Genomic DNA, 18430 nt, shown 5'->3' with positions numbered 1-18430 from the left:
GCAATGTACCTAATCCCACTTTTGAAAATTTTATTAAGGAAATAATAAACATACACAAGAGAGAGACACTAGAATTATGAACTGCTTCATATACCCATCCGTTACCCAGCTTCAATAGTTGTCAAAGTTCAGCCCTTTTTGTTTCATCTCCCCACCCCACATCCATTTTTTGTTTCAGCTGGAGTATTTTAAAGCACATCCCAGAGAACATGTCGGTTTTCCTGTAAACACCTCAATATATATCTCTTTAATAGATAAGGGCCTTTTTTTTTTAAACGTGACCACATCATTATTATACCCAAGAAAATTAAAAATAATTACCTAATATTATCGAAAACCCAGTGCATGTTCAGTTTTCTCTGATTGTTTCAAAAAAAGTGTAATCACAATTTTTGAAAAAGTTAATAAAAATATATTTTTATTTTTGTGGTGCTTTACAGTTTACCAAGTGGCTTCACGTATAATCTTGATTCCTTTAAAAAAGGCGTTGCTATCTTCATCAGAGACCCCAAGAAATGGTTAGCAAGAAACACTGAAATCAGTTCGCACACTTGTTAGCAGCGATAAGGCATTGGCTAAGAGAGAGATGTGAGGTTTAGTAGACTTGTTAATCATTTTACTTTCTTAGTGGTAGCTAGTTAATAATTTCTGTTTAGGAACACGTGCTAAAATACTTATTAATCCACTTGAACTTCTTAATAGCCTGTTGCTTCCTTCAAGGGCTGCACAAATAATAAACTTACTCACCTTTACTCTGAGAGAGGCACAAGATAGCTTTCCCCTAGTTGCCTTGTTATTAGATATTTCTGTATTCAGAGATCTTTGCTGTGTCTGTAGTTTGCTCACTGATTTCTCCTGTTGTGAGAAAGCTGTTCAGATACTTATGTGTGTTAATATGTCATTCATCTTTCTTTCTCTTTTATAACATGTCTTTGGATGTATATAGATGTGTGTCGATATATGAATGCTTATTAAGTCAAGAATATTTCAGAATGTTATCCAGTTTTTGGTTCAGTGTATTGTTGCACTCCATATCAACTCAAAAGTTAAAAAAGCAATAAGTTCTTTTAGAATAGTGAATCAATACTGACTATGAATGATTAGAAACCTCTCTGTATCAGAATCCTTTCAATTTAATGTAATTTAGGTAATTCCCTCTAGGAGGAATAGGAGAAAATTTGCCTGCAAATTTAGCTTAACTGAAGGCCAGATAACTGAAATCAGGACTTTTCTCACCATAATCTTCTTTCCTCAATTCTCACTCCCCCGCCGAATTATCAAAGTGATTGATTATAGGTAAATAAGGAAACTTGAGAACAGCTGGCTGGGCTTGAGGTCATTCTGACTTCAAATTGCATAAAGATAAATGCAGAATTCATTTATGTTGCAATCTGTCGTTTCAGGTATTTCAACTGTCCAAAGACAACTTCATACCTATATAATGTAACAGAAAAGGTCAGAAGATATTAGGCAATTAGAAGTGTGGAGTGTATTAAGCAAGATGAGCGTCTCTGGCAGCAGTTCTGGAAGCCCTAGTTCTGCAGATGTATCTAATGACTTTAAGGATCTTTGGACAAAATTAAAGGAGTATCATGATAAAGAAGTACAAGGTAACATCTTTTCTTAAGTTCTTACAGCAGTGTTCTGCTGAGACTATAATAGTCAAAACTAATTTTGCGTAAAGTTCCCAGAGCTCATCTTTAGGGACTCTTACTATTGTAATTTTTTGTGATTCATTTTTATGGTTGAGTTGTTGCTTTTTAACCACAGACAACTACTACAGGATGCAGTTCTTGCGCAATTTGCGGTTGCTTACTTGTGATAATATGTGTGGTATGGTGGAAGGGGCATAGAAATTGTTCACTGAAGACCTAGATTTGTATTCTTTGTTTTGTGAGGAAGATCAGCCCTGAGCTAACATCTGCTGCCAATCCTCCTCTTTTGGCAGAGGAAGACTGGCCCTCATCTAACATCCATGCCCATCTTCCTCTACTTTATATGTGGGACGCCTGCCACAGCATGGCTTGCCAAGCGGTGCCACATCTGCACCCAGGATCTGAACCAGTGAACCCTGGGCCACTGAGAAGCGGAACGTGCGCACTTAACCACTGCGCCACTGGGCTGGCCCTGCCAATCTTCCTCTTTTTGCTCGAGGAAGGTTGTTGCTGAGCTAACTTCTGTGCCCATCTTCCTCCATTTTATGTGGGATACCGCCACAGTGTGGCTTCACGAGCAGTGCTAGGTCCATTCCCGGGACCCAAACCTGTGAACCCCAGGCCGCCGAGGCAGAAGGTGGATTTGTATTATGATTTCATTTATCTACTTGCTCGGTGATCTCAGCCAAGTTACATAACCTCTAAACTTAATTTTCTTCTGTAAAGTTATTTGCAGGATTGTTTGTAGACATAAAAATAGTACCTCAGTCATTCAACAAACCTTTGGGAATCTGCTACCAAGAGATACAAAAGTGAATGGCAGTTTGCCTTCAAACAGCCTGCAGTCTAAGAGTCATGTAAACAGATAATTATAATATAATGAAACGAGCTAAAAGGTTCATATGAAGTGCACTGAGTATACAGAGGCTTGAGCAGTTGTGGTTGAGATGAGTATATAAATATTATTTGTGATTGTGTTAAAATGTACTCTGTGTAAAGGAATTTTCTATTAAAGCTAACCTCGAGATTTGATATTAAGCTGTTATATACTTATCTAATTCTGTGACTTTAATCTTATACATTTTCCCCACGTGTGGGAAATGCTTCATGTTACATTTGTTTCTTGATTACCAATTGCAGCCATAGGTTTAATACTGCAGTGCTTAATAGTTGTCACATTACACTGAAGTGCCATTAAAACATGATCCACCTGAATCTAAGGTATAGTCTGTAGGTCTGTGTTGGAACTTTCCTATGGTAAATTTAGTTTCTGGCAGAACCTCATGATAATGGACTCCTCATTAATTAATGGATTCTGAAATAAGAACCCCAGAAATATCGTTTCAAACCTCTGTGTACTTGGAGACACTTGTTCAAGAAATATTTTGGGGGGCACTTAACTATGTGCCAGACTTTGTGAATAAGAATGAATCAAATATAGTCCTGGGTTTAAGGGATTTTGTAGTGTACCATGTTATCTGGGAATATAAAAGGGAGTCGGGTGAGAGGGGGTTTCTGTCAGACCAGGCTTTACAATTAAGTCTAGGCAGAGAAGATGGTGGGAGAAGGGAGGGACTATTCTGAGTAAAAAGAATAGCATATGCAAAGTTTGGAGATAACTTGATTTTATTCAAGGAACTGTAGACAGTTGAGTATAACTGTAAGAGAGAATGGGTTGGGACATGGGAGGGATTTTTTTTGCCTTTTCTCCTCAAATCCCCCCAGTACATAGTTGTATATTTTAGTCATGGGTTCTTCTAGTTGTGGCTTGTGGGATGCCGCCTCAACATGGCTTGATGAGTGGTGCCATGTCCGTGCCCAGGATTCGACATGGCGAAGCCCTGGGCTGCCGAAGCGGAACACGAGAACTTAACCACTTGGCCACAGGACTGCCCCGTGCGAGATAGGAGTTTAATGGCAAGGTGGAAAGGAGATGATGTTAGAAAGGTAGATATGTCCAGATTATGTAAAACAGTATGTAGTATGCTGAAAGCATGATTATCATCATGCCTTGTCTTTAGGATTAAGTCTAAAGCTTTCATCTTGAGTGCCTACTTCCATTGATTGAAAGTAGGTGGCAGTAGTGCTGTGCTGAGAAAGAGGCCATGTGATAGAGTGGTTAAGTCCAGGAATTCTGAATCTAGGCTGCCAATATTCAAAAGCCATATCCACCACTTGAATAGAGGTGGTGACCTTTGCAAGTTAACTTTATAGTGCCTCAAATTCTGTGTCTATAAAAAAGATACTGATAATAACTACCTCATTTTGTATTAAATAGCTTAATATATGTAAAGCATTTGGAAGAGTGTCTGGCACATAATGAACAATATATGTTTTAGCTGTTGCTATCATTCTGAAGGAGCAACCATTATGTACTATCAATGCCTGCTATGGACCATCCCAGCTAGAGACAATGGGACACTCAAAAAAGTAGTTAACAGAGGTTTCACATACTGATTACTTTTTAATTATCTCCTTTATGACTTTTGAAACTACTGATTTCTAAGAGGAAGCAGAAAGAGAATGACCAAAATAATAAACATGAGAAAGTTTAAATGGTTAGGAAATCTTAGAAAATTCTTACTTTTCATCTCTTTTTGGCAAGGGGGAGGAACGGGGATACTTACTTTTTATAAAAAATTTCATGAAATATACATAACATAAAATTTATCATCTTAACTTTTTTTTTGGTCGGGAAGACTTGCCCTGAGCAAACATCTGTTGCCGATCTTCTTTTTGCTGGGGGAAGATTGTTGCTGAGCTAACGTCTGTGGCAATCCTCCTCTATTTTGCATGTGGGATGCTGCCACAGCATGGTTTGATGCGCAGTGTGTGGGTCCACGCCTGGGATCCGAACCCACAAACACCAGGCTGCTGAACTGGAGTGCGCGAACTTAACCACTAGGCCACTGGGCTGGCACCATCTTAACTATTTTTAAGTGTACAGTTCAGTGGTATTACATCCATTCATAATATTGTGCAACCATCATCACTGTCCCATCTCCATAACTCTTTTCATCTTGTAAAACTGAGATTTTATACTCATTAACAATAACTCCCCATTCACTCCTCCCTCCCCCTGGCAACCACTATTTTACTTTCTGTCTCTCTGCTTCTGACTACTCCAAGTACCTCATATAAGTGGAATCGTACAGTATTTGTCTTTTTGTGACTGGCTCATTTTACTTAGCACAATGTCCTCAAGGTTCTTCCATATTGTAGTATATTGCAGAATTTCCTTCGTTTTTAAGGCTGAATAATAGTTCATTGTATGTATATACCACATTTTGCTTATTCATTCATCTGTTGATGGACTTTTGGGTTGCTTCCCTCTTTTGGCTATTGTGAATAGTGTTGCTGTGAACATGGGTACACAAATATCTCTTCAAGACCCTACTTTCAGTTTTTTTGGGTATATACCAAGAAATGGAATTGATGAATCATATGGTAATTCTATTTTTAATTTTTTGAGGAACAACATACTGTTTTCTAAAAGGCTGCGCCTTTTACATTCCCACCAACAATGCACAAGGTTCCAATTTCTCTACATTCTCACCAAAACTTATTTTTGGCTTTCTTTTCTTTCTTTCTTTCTTTCTTTTTTTTTTTTTTTGAGGAAGATCAGCTCTGAGCTAACTACTGCCAATCCTCCTCTTTTTGCTGAGGAAGACTGGCCCTGAGCTAACATCCATGCCCATCTTCCTCTACATTATATGTGGGATGCCTACCACAGCATGGCTTTTGCCAAGCAGTGCCATGTCCACACCCGGAATCCGAACCAGTGAACCCCGGGCCACTGAGAAGTGGAATGTGCGAACTTAACCACTGCACCACCACACCAGCCCCTCTTTTTTTTTTTTAAATAGCGGTAGCCATCCTAGTGGATGTGAGGTAATATCTCATTGTGGTCTTGATTTGCATTTCCGTAATGATTAGTGATGTTGAGCATCTTTTTCTGTGCTTATTAGCCATTTGTGTATCTTTGGAGAAATGTCTATTCAAGTCCTTTGCCTATTTTCGTACCAGGTTTTTGTTGTTGTAGGAGTTCTTTGTATGTTCTAGATATTAACCTCTTATATGTGATTTGCAAATATTTTCTCCCATTCCGTGGATTGCTTTTTCATTCTGTTAATTGTTTCCTTTGATGCATTTAAGTTTTTAATTTTGATATAGTCAAGTTTATCTATTTTGTTGTTGTTGCCTATACTTTTGGTGGTGTATCCAAGAACTCATTGCTAAATCCAATGTCATTAAGCTTTTGCCTTATGTTTCTTCTAAGAGTTTTATAGTTTTAGCTCTTATGTTTAGGTCTTTGATCCATTTTGAGTTAAATTTTGTATATAGTGTAAGGTAAGGATCCAACTTCATTCTTTTGCACGTGAATATTCAGTACTCCCAGCACCATTTATTGAAAAGACTGTCCTTTCCCCATTGACTGGCACCCTTCTCAAAAACCATTTGCTCGTATATGTGACAGTTTATTTCTGGACTCTATTCTATTCCATTGGTCTGTATATCTGTCTGTATTCCAGTACCACACTGTTTTGATTACTGTAATTTTTTATTAAGTTTTGAAATCTGGAAGTATGTGACCTCCAACTTGTTCTTTTTGAAGATTGTTTTGGCTATTCAGAGTCTCTTGAGATTCCATATGGATTTTAGGACAGATTTTTCTCTTTCTGCACAAAACATCACTGGGATTTTGATAGAGATCGTCTCAGATCTTACATCACTTTGAGTAGTATTGACAGCTTAACAATATTAAGTCTTCCAATCTGTGAACATGAGATGTCTTTCCATTTATTTATGTTTTTAATTTCTTTTAGCAACATCTTGCAGTTTCCATTGTACAAGTCTTTCATCTCTTTGCTTAAGCTTATTCCTAAGTATTTTATTCTTTTGGATGCTATTGTAAATGGAATTGTTTCCTTAATTTCCTTTTTAGATTGTTGATTATTAGTATATAGAAACACCACTGATTTATGTGTGTTGACTTTATATCCTGCAACTTTGCTGAAAGTCTCCACTTCTTAATTGTAGTTTTTGAATTCCTAGGTGAGATAAGCATTAGAAACTTCCTAATTTTTTTTATTGTGAAAGTGGGATTTACTTCTCCTACTTCACCTATATCCTTTACTGCTCTATTATGCTCATTCTTTGATAGATTATTCTGATCCTTGTTTCCATTAAAGCTCTCTTTCAGCATATAGGATTGTTGATGCAATCAGAATGCATTAGTGTTCATTTAGAAATCCAGGTATTGGGGCCAGCCCCACGGCAGAGTTAAGTTCGCATGCTCTGCTTGTGGCCCAGGGTTTACCAGTTTGGATCCTGGGTGTGGATCTACGCACCGCTCATCAAGCCATGCTGTGGAGGTGTCCCACATAGAAGAACTGGAATGGCTTACAACTGTGTACTCTGTACTGGGGCTTTGGCAAGAATAAAAAAAAGAGGAAGATTGACAACAGATGTTAGCTCAGGGCCAATCTTCCTCACCCAAAAAAACAAAATAAAACAAAGCACCAAAAAACCAAAAACAGAAACTGCTGCCCAAATGGGTGGCCTCCCTGACAGAGCTAATCCGGATCTTCTGGCTCTCCATCCAGTCTGCTGGTCACCATGCCTGCTGCCCTTGATAAAGGTGCTGCTTCTGTTAAAAAAAAAAAAGAAAGAAATCCAGGTATCGTTGGAGTTATTACTGTTTTGTCTTTTGGGTTTTTTTTGTTTTTTGTTTTTGTTTTTGTGGGTTTTTTTAAAGATTTTTTTTTTTCCTTTTTCTCCCCAAAGCCCCCCAGTACATAGTTGTATATTCTTCATTGTGGGTCCTTCTAGTTGTGGCATGTGGGATGCTGCCTCAGCGTGGTTTGATGAGCGGTGCCATGTCCGCACCCAGGGTTCGAACCAATGAAACGCTGGGCCGTCTGTAGCGGAGCGTGCGAACTTAACCACTCGGCCACGGGGCCAGCCCCTTGTCTTTTGTTTTTAACTTAAGCTTTTCTCTAGAAATATCGAAACACAAAGTAACAGTGAAAAGTTCTCTCTCTCCCCCACTACACAAACAAATAACCATTTTTATTATCTTTTGTGAGTGTGTTCTTTTATGTTCTTTTCTAATTTAAAGTTTAAGATTTTTTAATTAGGAAATACTACATAAATACAAAAGTAAAAAAAAATTGTAAAATGAACTCCTGTTTATATATCACGCAGCTTCAACCATTATTAGAACATGGCCAATCCTATTTTACGTATATTCCATGTACTTCTCTGTCCCTCTTCTACTCACTTATTTTGAAGTCTGAAATAATTTCATCTATAAATATTTCAGTATATTCCAGTAGTCTTTTTTAACAAAATAATGCCATTGTCACACTAACAAAACAAATTCTTTAATATCATCTAATACCTATTAGATGATAGAATTCAAATTTCCTCAGTTATCTAAAGTGTCTTTTTATAGTTGGTTTGTTCAAATCCTGTATCTAAGGGACATCTTCATGTTGTGTTTGATTAACATGTCTATTGAGTTTTTTCAGTGTATTAATTTATATTATGAATAAGATTAAGCGCCTTTGCTTATGTGTAAGGGCAAAGATTTGTATTTCTTTTTAATAAACTGTTTATATACTTTATTGACTATTTTCTCGGGTTGTTGACCTTTTTCTTACCAATTTCTAGGAGCTGTTTATATTCAAGGCACATTAGTTACTCCAAATATTAAAAAATTTAGAAATTCAAATTTGTTCTTAGTGGTTAAGGTCTAATTTTATTTTATTTATTTATTTATTTTTTTGAGGAAGATTAGCCCTCAGCTAACTACTGCCAGTACTCCTCTTTTTGCTGAGGAAGCCTGGCCCTGAGCTAACATCCGTGCCCATCTTCCTCTACTTTATATGTGGGATGCCTACCACAGCATGGCGTGCCAAGCGGTGCCATGTCCGCATCCAGGATCCGAACCAGTGAAACCCGGGCCGCCAAGAAGTGGAACATGTGAACTTAACCACTGCACCACTGGGCCGGCCCCCTAAGATTTTATTTTTCCTTTGTCTCCCCAAAGTCCCCTGGTACATAGTTGCATATTTTTAGTTGTGAGTCCTTCTAGTTGTGGCATGTGGGGTGCCACCTCAGCATTGCCTGATGAGCGGTGCCACGTCTGCGCCCAGGATCCGAACCGGTGAAACCCTGGGCTGCCGAAGCAGAGTCGGCGAACTTAACCACTCGGCCAGGGGGCTGGCCCCAAGGTCTAATTTTAAAGTGGCCTATGCTTGTGGTCATATGTTCAGGGACAAATATGAATATTTTACGTTAATTCTGCTCTTCCCTTGACTGCACTGTTTTCTCCCAGAAAATCTGGTGTGAACAGTTGAGGAAGGTTTCTGAGTTTTAGTACTGACTGGGCACTCATTCAATGAGTAATTATTGAATTATATGCCAGGAATGGTAGCAGTTCCCGAGGATGCAGCAGTAAAGAAGACCCATGGGTTTTTTGGACATTGTATTCATTTTCTTTAGAAAAATATTTAGATAATGTAATTATATAATGAAATGATAGCAAAAAAAAAGCCAGACACAAGGCAATCTGTCTTGGTAACGCTCATAGGAGCAGTGTAATCAGCTACATGCACTTCTTTTAAAATTGGGAAGGAATAAACAGTGTCTCCCAACTTCTGTTGAAGAGCAGCAACATCTTCCTTTTGGTTTATTACTGTAACCGCAGCATTAGGTTTACAAATAAGAATAGCTTCAAGTTTAAACTCTTATGGGAGCTACATATTATAAAAAAGCTTACTCTTTGTGACCTGGAAGTGAAGCAAATACGGTATTTTGAAATAATTTAAATAGGACCAGATGTACTTGAGTTTTTAGTAAACATTTGATAAAGGAGAATTAGCATTCTGCCATCTTCAAGCATAAGATTAAATACTTTATCCTTCAAATAATTACTTTCTGTTTTATAACTGGTTTTAAAAAGATCGTTAAATTTTTATTATGCCAAATCCCTGTCTTACTCATCTTTACATCTCTGTAGGTAAAAGTGCTTGACACATAGTAAAAAATTAGTAAATAAATAGTATCTAAATGGATTGCATAGTTTATGGCTGGATTGATGGAACATTTTCTTTTCTTTTTTTTTTTTTTTTTGAGGAAGATTAGCCCTGAGCGGACTGCTGCCAATCCTCCTATTTTTGCTGAGGAAGACTGGCCCTGAGCTAACATCCGTGCCCATCTTCCTCTGCTTTTATATGTGGGACGCCTACCACAGCATGGCATCCCAAGCGGTGCCATGTCTGCACCCGGGATCCAAACCAGCGAATTCCGGGTGGCCAAGAAGTGGAACATGTACACTTAACCGCTGCACCGCCAGGCCGGCCCCGGAACATTTTCTTGAATGTCAGTTTTTAAATCCCTTAATTTATGAAAATATCAAAATTTTATATCTGCCTAAAACCCTGAAATATTTTACTACCCATTTAAACTTTCTATTTTTAGATAATAGAAAGTTAGAATAGATAGTAGAAAGCTGAGAAAGGAAAAATAAATCACCATTCTATAAGAATGACATTTGTTTATTCTTTCCTAGTTTTAAAAGAAGTGTGAGTAGGTTATTGTATTGTTGTGATCAGAGTACATACTGTTTTACATCTGGCTTATTTTTACTCTTATTTCATTATCTAAACTGTGCTTGTTTTTCATGTTGCTCATGTAATTTTAGAATTTTTGTACATACCCACTTAAAACTGGGCCAGTTTTATTTTTAGCCTCTTACTTTAACAGGGATGAAATATTTGGCAGATTTCTTCCTCATGTTTCTTAGTGTTTCAGGGTCTTCAGGAGATCTATTTTACAATGAAAAAGAAAATAAATAATATACTGTTTGATAAGAACAATATTCCATGTTCATCAGATATGGAACATACAAAACTCAGAAATGTTGCTGTTACATGCCATCGAGTCGGCTCCAACTCCTAGCAACCCTGTGCATGAGTGGTGTCCACAGCGTCCTGTCCTTAGCCCTGCTCAGCCTCTGTGGACTCATGCCTGTGGCTTCCTTTGTGGAGTCAAACCATCTCAGATTTGATCTTCCTCTTTCCCGCTGCCTTCTACTTTCCCTGTGATGATTGTCTTTTCCAAAGAACCCTGCCCACTCGTGAAGTGCCCAAGGTAGGACAGCCTCAGTTTTGTCATTTTTGCCTCCAGCGATAGTTCGGGCTTAATTTGCTCCAGGACCCGCTTGTTCATCTTTCCGACGGTCCAGGGAATGTAGAGCTCTCCTCCACCGTGTTTCAAATGAATCAGTTTTCCTGTCAGCCTTCTTCACTTCACAAATATTGCATAATGCATAATTTTTTTAAATTGTATATTCCTTGTGGCCATACTTTAATAGTCATCATACTCCCAGGAGAGTTAGTTTATATACATTGAAAAACTTGAAGGAAGCAATACAGTAGTTGTTGGTGTATTTGGTTAATATCCGTGTGCTTTATGAATGGTAGGTATTGGATATATATTTGAGCTGATGAGAGAAGATAACCTCTGGTACTTTGTAATATATAGATCAGGCTACATTTTCTAATTTCAGAATCACTTATGGATTCTTAAAGGTATTAAATGAATGAGCACTATTTTAAAAAAAATTAGTATGTTATTTAAAAACATTTTGGTCGGGGCTAGGCAAATTTGCTGAAAGCAGAACTTTTTTAACAGAATTCTTTGTCATTGTGTTCCACATAGTTCCATATAAAATTAGATCCTCAGACTGTGTGATAACATCAAAGAAGTGCCTGAGGGGTACTTAATTTTTTTAAGGTGGGGGATCCACTTGGAGAAACTGGTATAAGAGGCTATTTGAAAGACATCAAACATGGACTTGTCTGGACTTTGCAGGTTTTGAAGTATATATAGGAATCAAAACTGACTCATTACTTTAAACCTTCGTGTCAGTTAAAAAAAAAGAATAGAAAAGAAATGTTGTGAATGGTAGGACTTGAGATACATAATTTTTACTTATATGTCCAAGAAAGTCTACCCATAGAAACTTAGGTCCATCTGAATACCCTGTTATAAGTATCTAGAGCTTTTTTTGCCTCATTTTTGCCTCATAGTATGTTTTTTGACCAAAACATAATAAAGTGATAGCAAAAACATATGTACAAGGCAATACGTACACTGAGCATGAGAATTTAAAAAGCTACATGGGTTTCTTTTAAAACTAGGAAATAAACAAAGTCTCTGAACTTCTGTTGAAGAACAGCAATTTGCAAACCAGAGCATTTTTGTTAAAAAATTCTAGAGATATGTGTGACTGAGCTTTTATATCTTTTATCATTAGGATAATTGTATCCTTTCATGATTGTTATTCTAGTGTCTTATGTTCCTTTTGTGATAAATGCTGCTAAGTGTCAGGGTTAAACACAAATTGTTACTGATGATATACAGTCTTTATGCTTTGAATTCACAATTAACATTTTAATAGAATTTAATAGAAATTTCAGAATTCTTTAAGTTTAAAAGTTTTAATAAAGTGTTCATTTAGGTACAGTTTTTTTCTTTTTGGCTTTTTAAATCTCTTTCAGTATCAGGTTTACTTTTTAAAAGCACAGGTAATAAAATAGAATTTAGAATATTTGTTTTTCAGAATGTCACCATTTTAATGAGTGGTTTCTTGTCCATGCCAGGTTCTGCCAGCAATATCTTGTCTAATAATATTTTCTGTATCTGGTAATTATGGTAATGAGTTTCATAGAAAACCAGGCAGATATTTTGAGACAAAATTGGAACCCCTTTGAAGAAATGGGAAAGTGTGGAGGCTCTAATATGATAGAATAAATATTTCTTGATTTAGTTTTGAATTGCTCCCTTAATTTTCTCAAGTGTTCATCAAAAATTCCAAAAAGATAACATTCGTATTAAGACTACACAAATTAACAATGAAAAGAATTGCATGTAATTTTGGTCTATAACATCAGTGTCCTACTCATTATTAATAATACTGTCAGTAACTCTCACATCTGTTATTTTTCTATTTGCATTAACATCCATAAATTCAATAAAATCCACAAAAATTAATTAAACCATTTTGAGATAATTAAATCTTAAGAGGAAACTAAGCTCACCTTAAGAATGGCTGCATCTCATAAAGACAAGAGTTTTCACTTTGCAGTTGAAATTTATTAGGCAATTATGGAAGTATTAGTAATAGTATTTTTGGTAGAATTTAGATTACTTGAGCTATACATAAAGCCACTATTTGTCAAGAAAGGTGTTATCAGGCTTAGAATTTCTAATTCAAAACCATAAAAAACATGTTTTAAAGTGACAGTGCATTATATATGGTTTGTTCTGGGTAGAGAACTAAAATAAGTAAAAATTAACAGCAGTGATTTTTATTTGGTTTATAATGAATTGAACTCTTGCCTCATTTCTGAGTTCTTAAATTTGTTTCATGTGTTATGACTGCATATCTGGGCCCTTATTTCATTTCCTCTATAATTCGTAGATGGGTGGGTGTAGGGTTAATCGTAGAGTGCTTGGTCTTTTGAGCGCTGTTTCCTCAATAGGTGTCTCAGGTTGCCAGTGTTACAATCCCACATACTTTGTTGAACAGACTACCTGTTCATACAGGAGCTGCATTGTTGTATAGCCTCATTCCTTCCGATGGGTGTGGAGCAGGATTAAAGCACGCTTTATAGGGGTTCTAATTGTAGATGCCTAATTGACTTGATGAATGGCAAATGCTAAAATTTAAACAGATACACATACACACATAAACCTGTTTCAGGGCTGATCTGCGTGACAGAACAAATGCCTCACAGGTGTTGAATGCTTACAAGATAAAAGAGTAGTCTTTCCATATTTCCCAAGAATTTTCTTTTGAAGTTTATATGGATTTTCTATTTCATTGTTTCTTTTCTTAAAGTGGTTCATGGCAAGAATCCATTTCATCTTTGGGTGCACCTTTCACTTCTAAAGGCAGACCCAAGTTTTAGAAGTTGGCCAAAATTAAAAACAAGAAAATCTGTCAACAAGTAAATTTTCACACATTTTGGGAAGGGAAGAAGAGAGTGAAAAACTGCTGACTGTAGTCTTTGGCTTAGAAGGGTCACAAGTTTTTTTCTTAATTCTTCAAGAATGATTTGATGCTTGACTAAGTACTTTCAGGGTCTCATGAGGTTGCCTTCATTACCTGAAAAAGAAGGAAGCTTCTCAGGCAAGGAACTTGACAGATGGAAAAGATTTTTTAAAAATCAAAAGATCACACTGGTTTTTATTCTTAACATTCTTTAAAAATGTTTTCCCTTTATTATTATGTTTAACATTTTAAAAGTTTTCCAATTCTCTTAGGGCAAATATTTTTCCATAAATATTTTTTAGCTTTTTATTTTGAGCTTGTTGTAGGTTCACATGTAGTTGTAACAAACAATACAAAGAGGTCTCATATCTTTTACCCCATTTTCCCCAATGGTAGCATCTTGTACAACTATAGTGTAATATCATAACCAAGAAATTGACATTGACACAATCTACCAACCTTACTCGGATTCTGCCAATTTGGCATCCACTCACTTGTGTGTGTGTAACATGCACTTGTGTGTGTCTGTGTGTGAGTGTATTTAGTTCTATGCAACTTAATCACATGTAGATTCCTGTGACTGCCACCAAGGATCCCTCATGCCACTCTTTTAAGTCCCCAACCACCTTCCTCCCACCCCAACCCCTCCAACTTCTGGCCACCCAAAATCTGTTCTTCATCCGTAATTTTGTCATTTCAAGAATGTTGTGTGAATGGAATCATATAGCGTGTGCCCTTTGAAATTATCTTCTTTTTTTACTCAGCATAATTCCCTTGCAATTCATCCAAGTTGTTACATGTCAATACTTCATTCCTTTTTATTGCTGAGTAGTGCATATAGTATAAGGATGCACCACAGTTTTTTGTTTGTTTTTTAATAATTCACTCATGGAAGGACATTTGGGTTGTTTCTAGTGTTTGACTGTTATGAATAAAGCCGCTGTGAACATTTGATTAAAGGTATATTCATAACATTCTTTCACTGTTTTATTCGTATCATTTTATTTGTCCAAATTATAGGCTGTAAAAATGAAGGTTAAAAAATATCGTATCAGTTGGATATTTCCTAGAAGTGAAATTTGAAATACAGGGCAAAAGTATAACACAAAGAAATTTTCTAGGGCCTTTATTTTTCCATAATATCTGGATTTCCTGGCATTAAATCATTACCACTTGGGGCAATAAGAAGAGGTGACTTCAGCATCAGTACATGTATGACTTTCAACTTCATCCCTAGTCGGCACCATGAAGGGGGAAATGGTGGGAAATATATGTTTGCTTTTAAAATTCTTATTTGTCTATAAGTTATGCTGTTCAAAAGATTGTCCTAAATTAAACAGATAATGAAAAATCCTATTCTTAGAAGTGACAAAAGTTATTAATGTTTCTATAAACATTTTATGGAAAGCTTTCCTAATGTATAATTTATTAGAATCCACAGATAAACTACCAAAGACAAATAGTAAATCTTTGTTTTTTCAGAAGTCAGTCAACCAATAACTATTTATTAGGGACTCACTGCCCCAAATAAAATAAATTCTTAGTAGATACAGAATTTTTAAACTTTCTAGGCATTATTTTAAAAAGCAAATAAAATATCCACACCTGGGAAAATTGTAGTTTAGCAAAAGGATTGATTTAGAAATCAGAAGAATTAAACACAGAAGCTTTTCCCCCCTTTTGATAATCACATTGCAGAAAATAGAGATCATGGGGAAAATAGAGAGAAAACCAGTTTAGTGTTGTTAAATAGACAGTTTTTTTACTTAATGATTTTAATAGCTGTATATTATTCCATCAAGTAGTTATCTTATATTTTACTTGAACATGTCCCTTTTCAAGCGTTTTTATATTGCTATAAATTGTTCAATATTCTTTTTGACTGAGTTTCTATACAGTTTGGATTATATTCTTAGGTTAGAATTCCAAGAAATGAAATACTAATGAAAAAGAGTCCTGTTACATATTGCTAAATTGCTTTCCAAAAGAATTGTACCAATTTATAACATCTCCAGCAAAGCATGAGAATATAGTTTTACAACAGTTTTGTCACACTGGATATTATAACTTTTGTAATTTTCTCAAGTAATTTTTTTAATTTGAATTTATGTTTAGTAGCTGTTGATGGTGGATATATTTTCATGTTTATTTAATGGCTGTTTTTCTCCTTTTAATTATTGTTTCTGAAAATTAGAAATGTCACTCTGTCATGTCCATATTCTTCCCTTGGAGTTTCAGTGCCCATCAGCCTGCTTCCTTCGTGGTTACTACCCAAATTCCATAAGCAGTGATCTTCTCTTAGGTTTTGTGTCAGAGTCAATTAAAATTAAAGATAGATATAGCAGATATCTTGAGATAAAAACACAAGTGCCCTTTGTTAAGTACTTTTCTGTAAGCAATTTTGCTCCTGGTCCAGGACTTCCTGCTACAGTCTGTTTTAATCCCGGAAGATTTGAGCCTCCGTAAGCACTATTGCCATTAGCAAATGCATAGGCTGTGTCAGAACATAGACCTTTATTTATGGTGAACTTCTAATTATATGCTTGTCCCTGCTATTAGATAGGAAGTAACTCACTTCAGATGGAGAACATTTTATTGTACTTCACTGTCATTTAACAGACTAAAAGCAATAATGTTGCAGATAGACTTTTGTGACCTCAGGGTATAAGTAAGGGAAATACGCTGTCTTCAAACTAATGGGACCTGGCTCATTATCAGAGGCCAGACTCAAATGACTTAATAGTGTAGCTTTAGATTTATAAAGAAAATTAGATTAACTGCTTTAGAAGTGATAAAATGTATTAACTAAAATACTATGGGGTTTTTTTCTTTTTCTTTTTCAGGTTTACAAGTAAAAGTAACCAAATTGAAAAAGGAACGAATTTTGTAAGTATCAGTATATAACACTGTCATCTTATTTATAAAGTAATTGATTCTTATGTCCTGTTTGACCTCAGTGTCTTATTTATGAGGAAATTAGCTTTACTTAGTGTGGACCTTGGATAGTTGACAGCACGTTTTTCAAAATTCTGAAGTGAAAAGAATAACTTAGTAATTTTGAGTATAGCGTTAGTTAATATTTGCATATATTTATATTTTAATATAATTTTTATATGTAATCTTTTTCCATAAAGTATTAAGACAGGAACTCATCTGTAAATTCATTCTAATCTGTCAACAGCATTCTTTAGTCAACTGTGATTAACTCCTGGAATTTGACATACTACAAGAGGGCGAGCAGAATAATTCTGGGATTTCTAAACTCGTATAAGAGATGAGAACTAAATGGATATTCTGAGAACTCTTTTAACTAGTTTGAAATTACCAGTGATTCCCCTGAATTGTTTTGCTTATTAAGCCCAGAATCAGATCTGATTTTCTAAGTCAGGAGCAGATTTTTTTTTTTGAGGAAGATTAGCCCTGAGCTAACTGCTGCCAATCCTCCTCTTTTCGCTGAGGAAGCCTGGCCCTGAGCTCACATCCATGCCCATCTTCCTCTACTTTGTATGTGGGACGCCTACCACAGTATGGCTTGCCAGGCGGTGCCATGTCCCCATCCGGGATCCAAACCGGCGAACCCGGGACTGCGGAGAAGCAGAACGTGCACACTTAACCGCTCCGCCACCGGGCTGGCCCCAGGAGCAGATTTCACTCATGGTCCTTTAGAGCTTCTACATTCAGGAATCTGAACCAGATGATATAGTAGAATGTTATTACTCATAGCAAAAATTAATACTATTGTGACTATTGCATTTGTGTTATGGTGTATACCACTGGGTCTCAGTTACATCATATTCTTAAAGCTTCCAAGTCTGTAACCAAAAGCTAGAGTTACCAACCACCCATCAAAACCATTATACTCTGAAAATGAAACTTGTGAAGTTCTTCTTGACACCTGGAAAGTCATGTTTGGAAGATGACTTAGATTCAGAAATATAAAGTAATCAATTTTTTTTTTCCCTTTTTCTCCCCAAAGCCTCCCGGTACATAGTTGTATATTCTTAGTTGTGGGTCCTTGTAGTTGTGGCATGTGGGATGCTGCCTCAGCATGGTTTGATGAGCAGTGCCATGTCCGCGCCCAGGATTCGAACCAACGAAACACTGGGCCGCCTGCAGTGGAGCACGCGAACTTAACCACTCGGCCACGGGGCCAGCTCCTAAAGTCATCAATTTTTAAAACAATTTTTTTTGAAGAATAATTTTATGATTCTTGTTAATTAGCAATAGTTTTAAATGCTTTGCATTATTGAAAGTGTAATTGTTCCTCCCTTCATTATGTCATTTTAAACTCCTCGCCCATAGGGTAATCCATTTCTCTTTCTGTGGTAGAGCTGTATTTAGTTCCCACAGTTCAGAGATGTTTCTTTACTTATATAGCAACTTAAGCCTTTTCTGAATAGTAAATTTAGCGTACGTGTCTTAGTAGGTTATTTTCTTACTGTGTGGAAAAAAACACCAGAAGTGACTTTCACAGTAAGGAAAATGTATTCTTTCACATAGAAGGCCCAAAGTAAAGAGATTATAGGACTGGTTATTTAGTAACTCAACAATATCGAAGACTCAAGTTATTTCTATTATTCTGCTCTGCAATCTTTAGTGTTCTGGCTTGCCCTCTTAGTCTCGACTCACTGCAAAATGGCACGATGGCCATCATCATTCTCGTTATCACTTGTAGAACATCCTTGTATCCCTTTTTACTAATTATAAA

The 18430-nt window shown here is 36.3% G+C and overlaps 1 protein-coding gene across 18 annotated transcripts in view; it reads left to right on the top strand.

The window, feature by feature from the left end:
• The window catches only part of RBBP8 (RB binding protein 8, endonuclease), a 103656-nt gene that overhangs the window by 18039 nt on the left and 67187 nt on the right, over window positions 1-18430 (top strand). For 11 of the 18 annotated variants that reach the window (XM_008523296.2, XM_008523295.2, XM_008523294.2 and 8 more), the window contains exons 2-3: window positions 1404-1610; window positions 16566-16608. In XM_008523296.2, coding sequence (XP_008521518.1) covers window positions 1502-1610; window positions 16566-16608 — 152 coding nt within the window. In that variant the 5' untranslated portion in view covers window positions 1404-1501. Of the gene's footprint in view, window positions 1-1403; window positions 1611-9801; window positions 10044-16565; window positions 16609-18430 lie in introns of all 18 variants that reach the window. The other 7 variants (XM_070629687.1, XM_070629693.1, XM_070629696.1 and 4 more) reach the window with 1 other exon arrangement.

The sequence above is a fragment of the Equus przewalskii genome, chromosome 7, assembly GCF_037783145.1.
Source record: "Equus przewalskii isolate Varuska chromosome 7, EquPr2, whole genome shotgun sequence".
NCBI classification, from domain to species: Eukaryota; Metazoa; Chordata; class Mammalia; order Perissodactyla; family Equidae; genus Equus; species Equus przewalskii.
The sequence above is the reverse complement of the archived record's forward strand: the minus strand, read 5'-3'. Positions and strand labels throughout refer to the sequence as shown.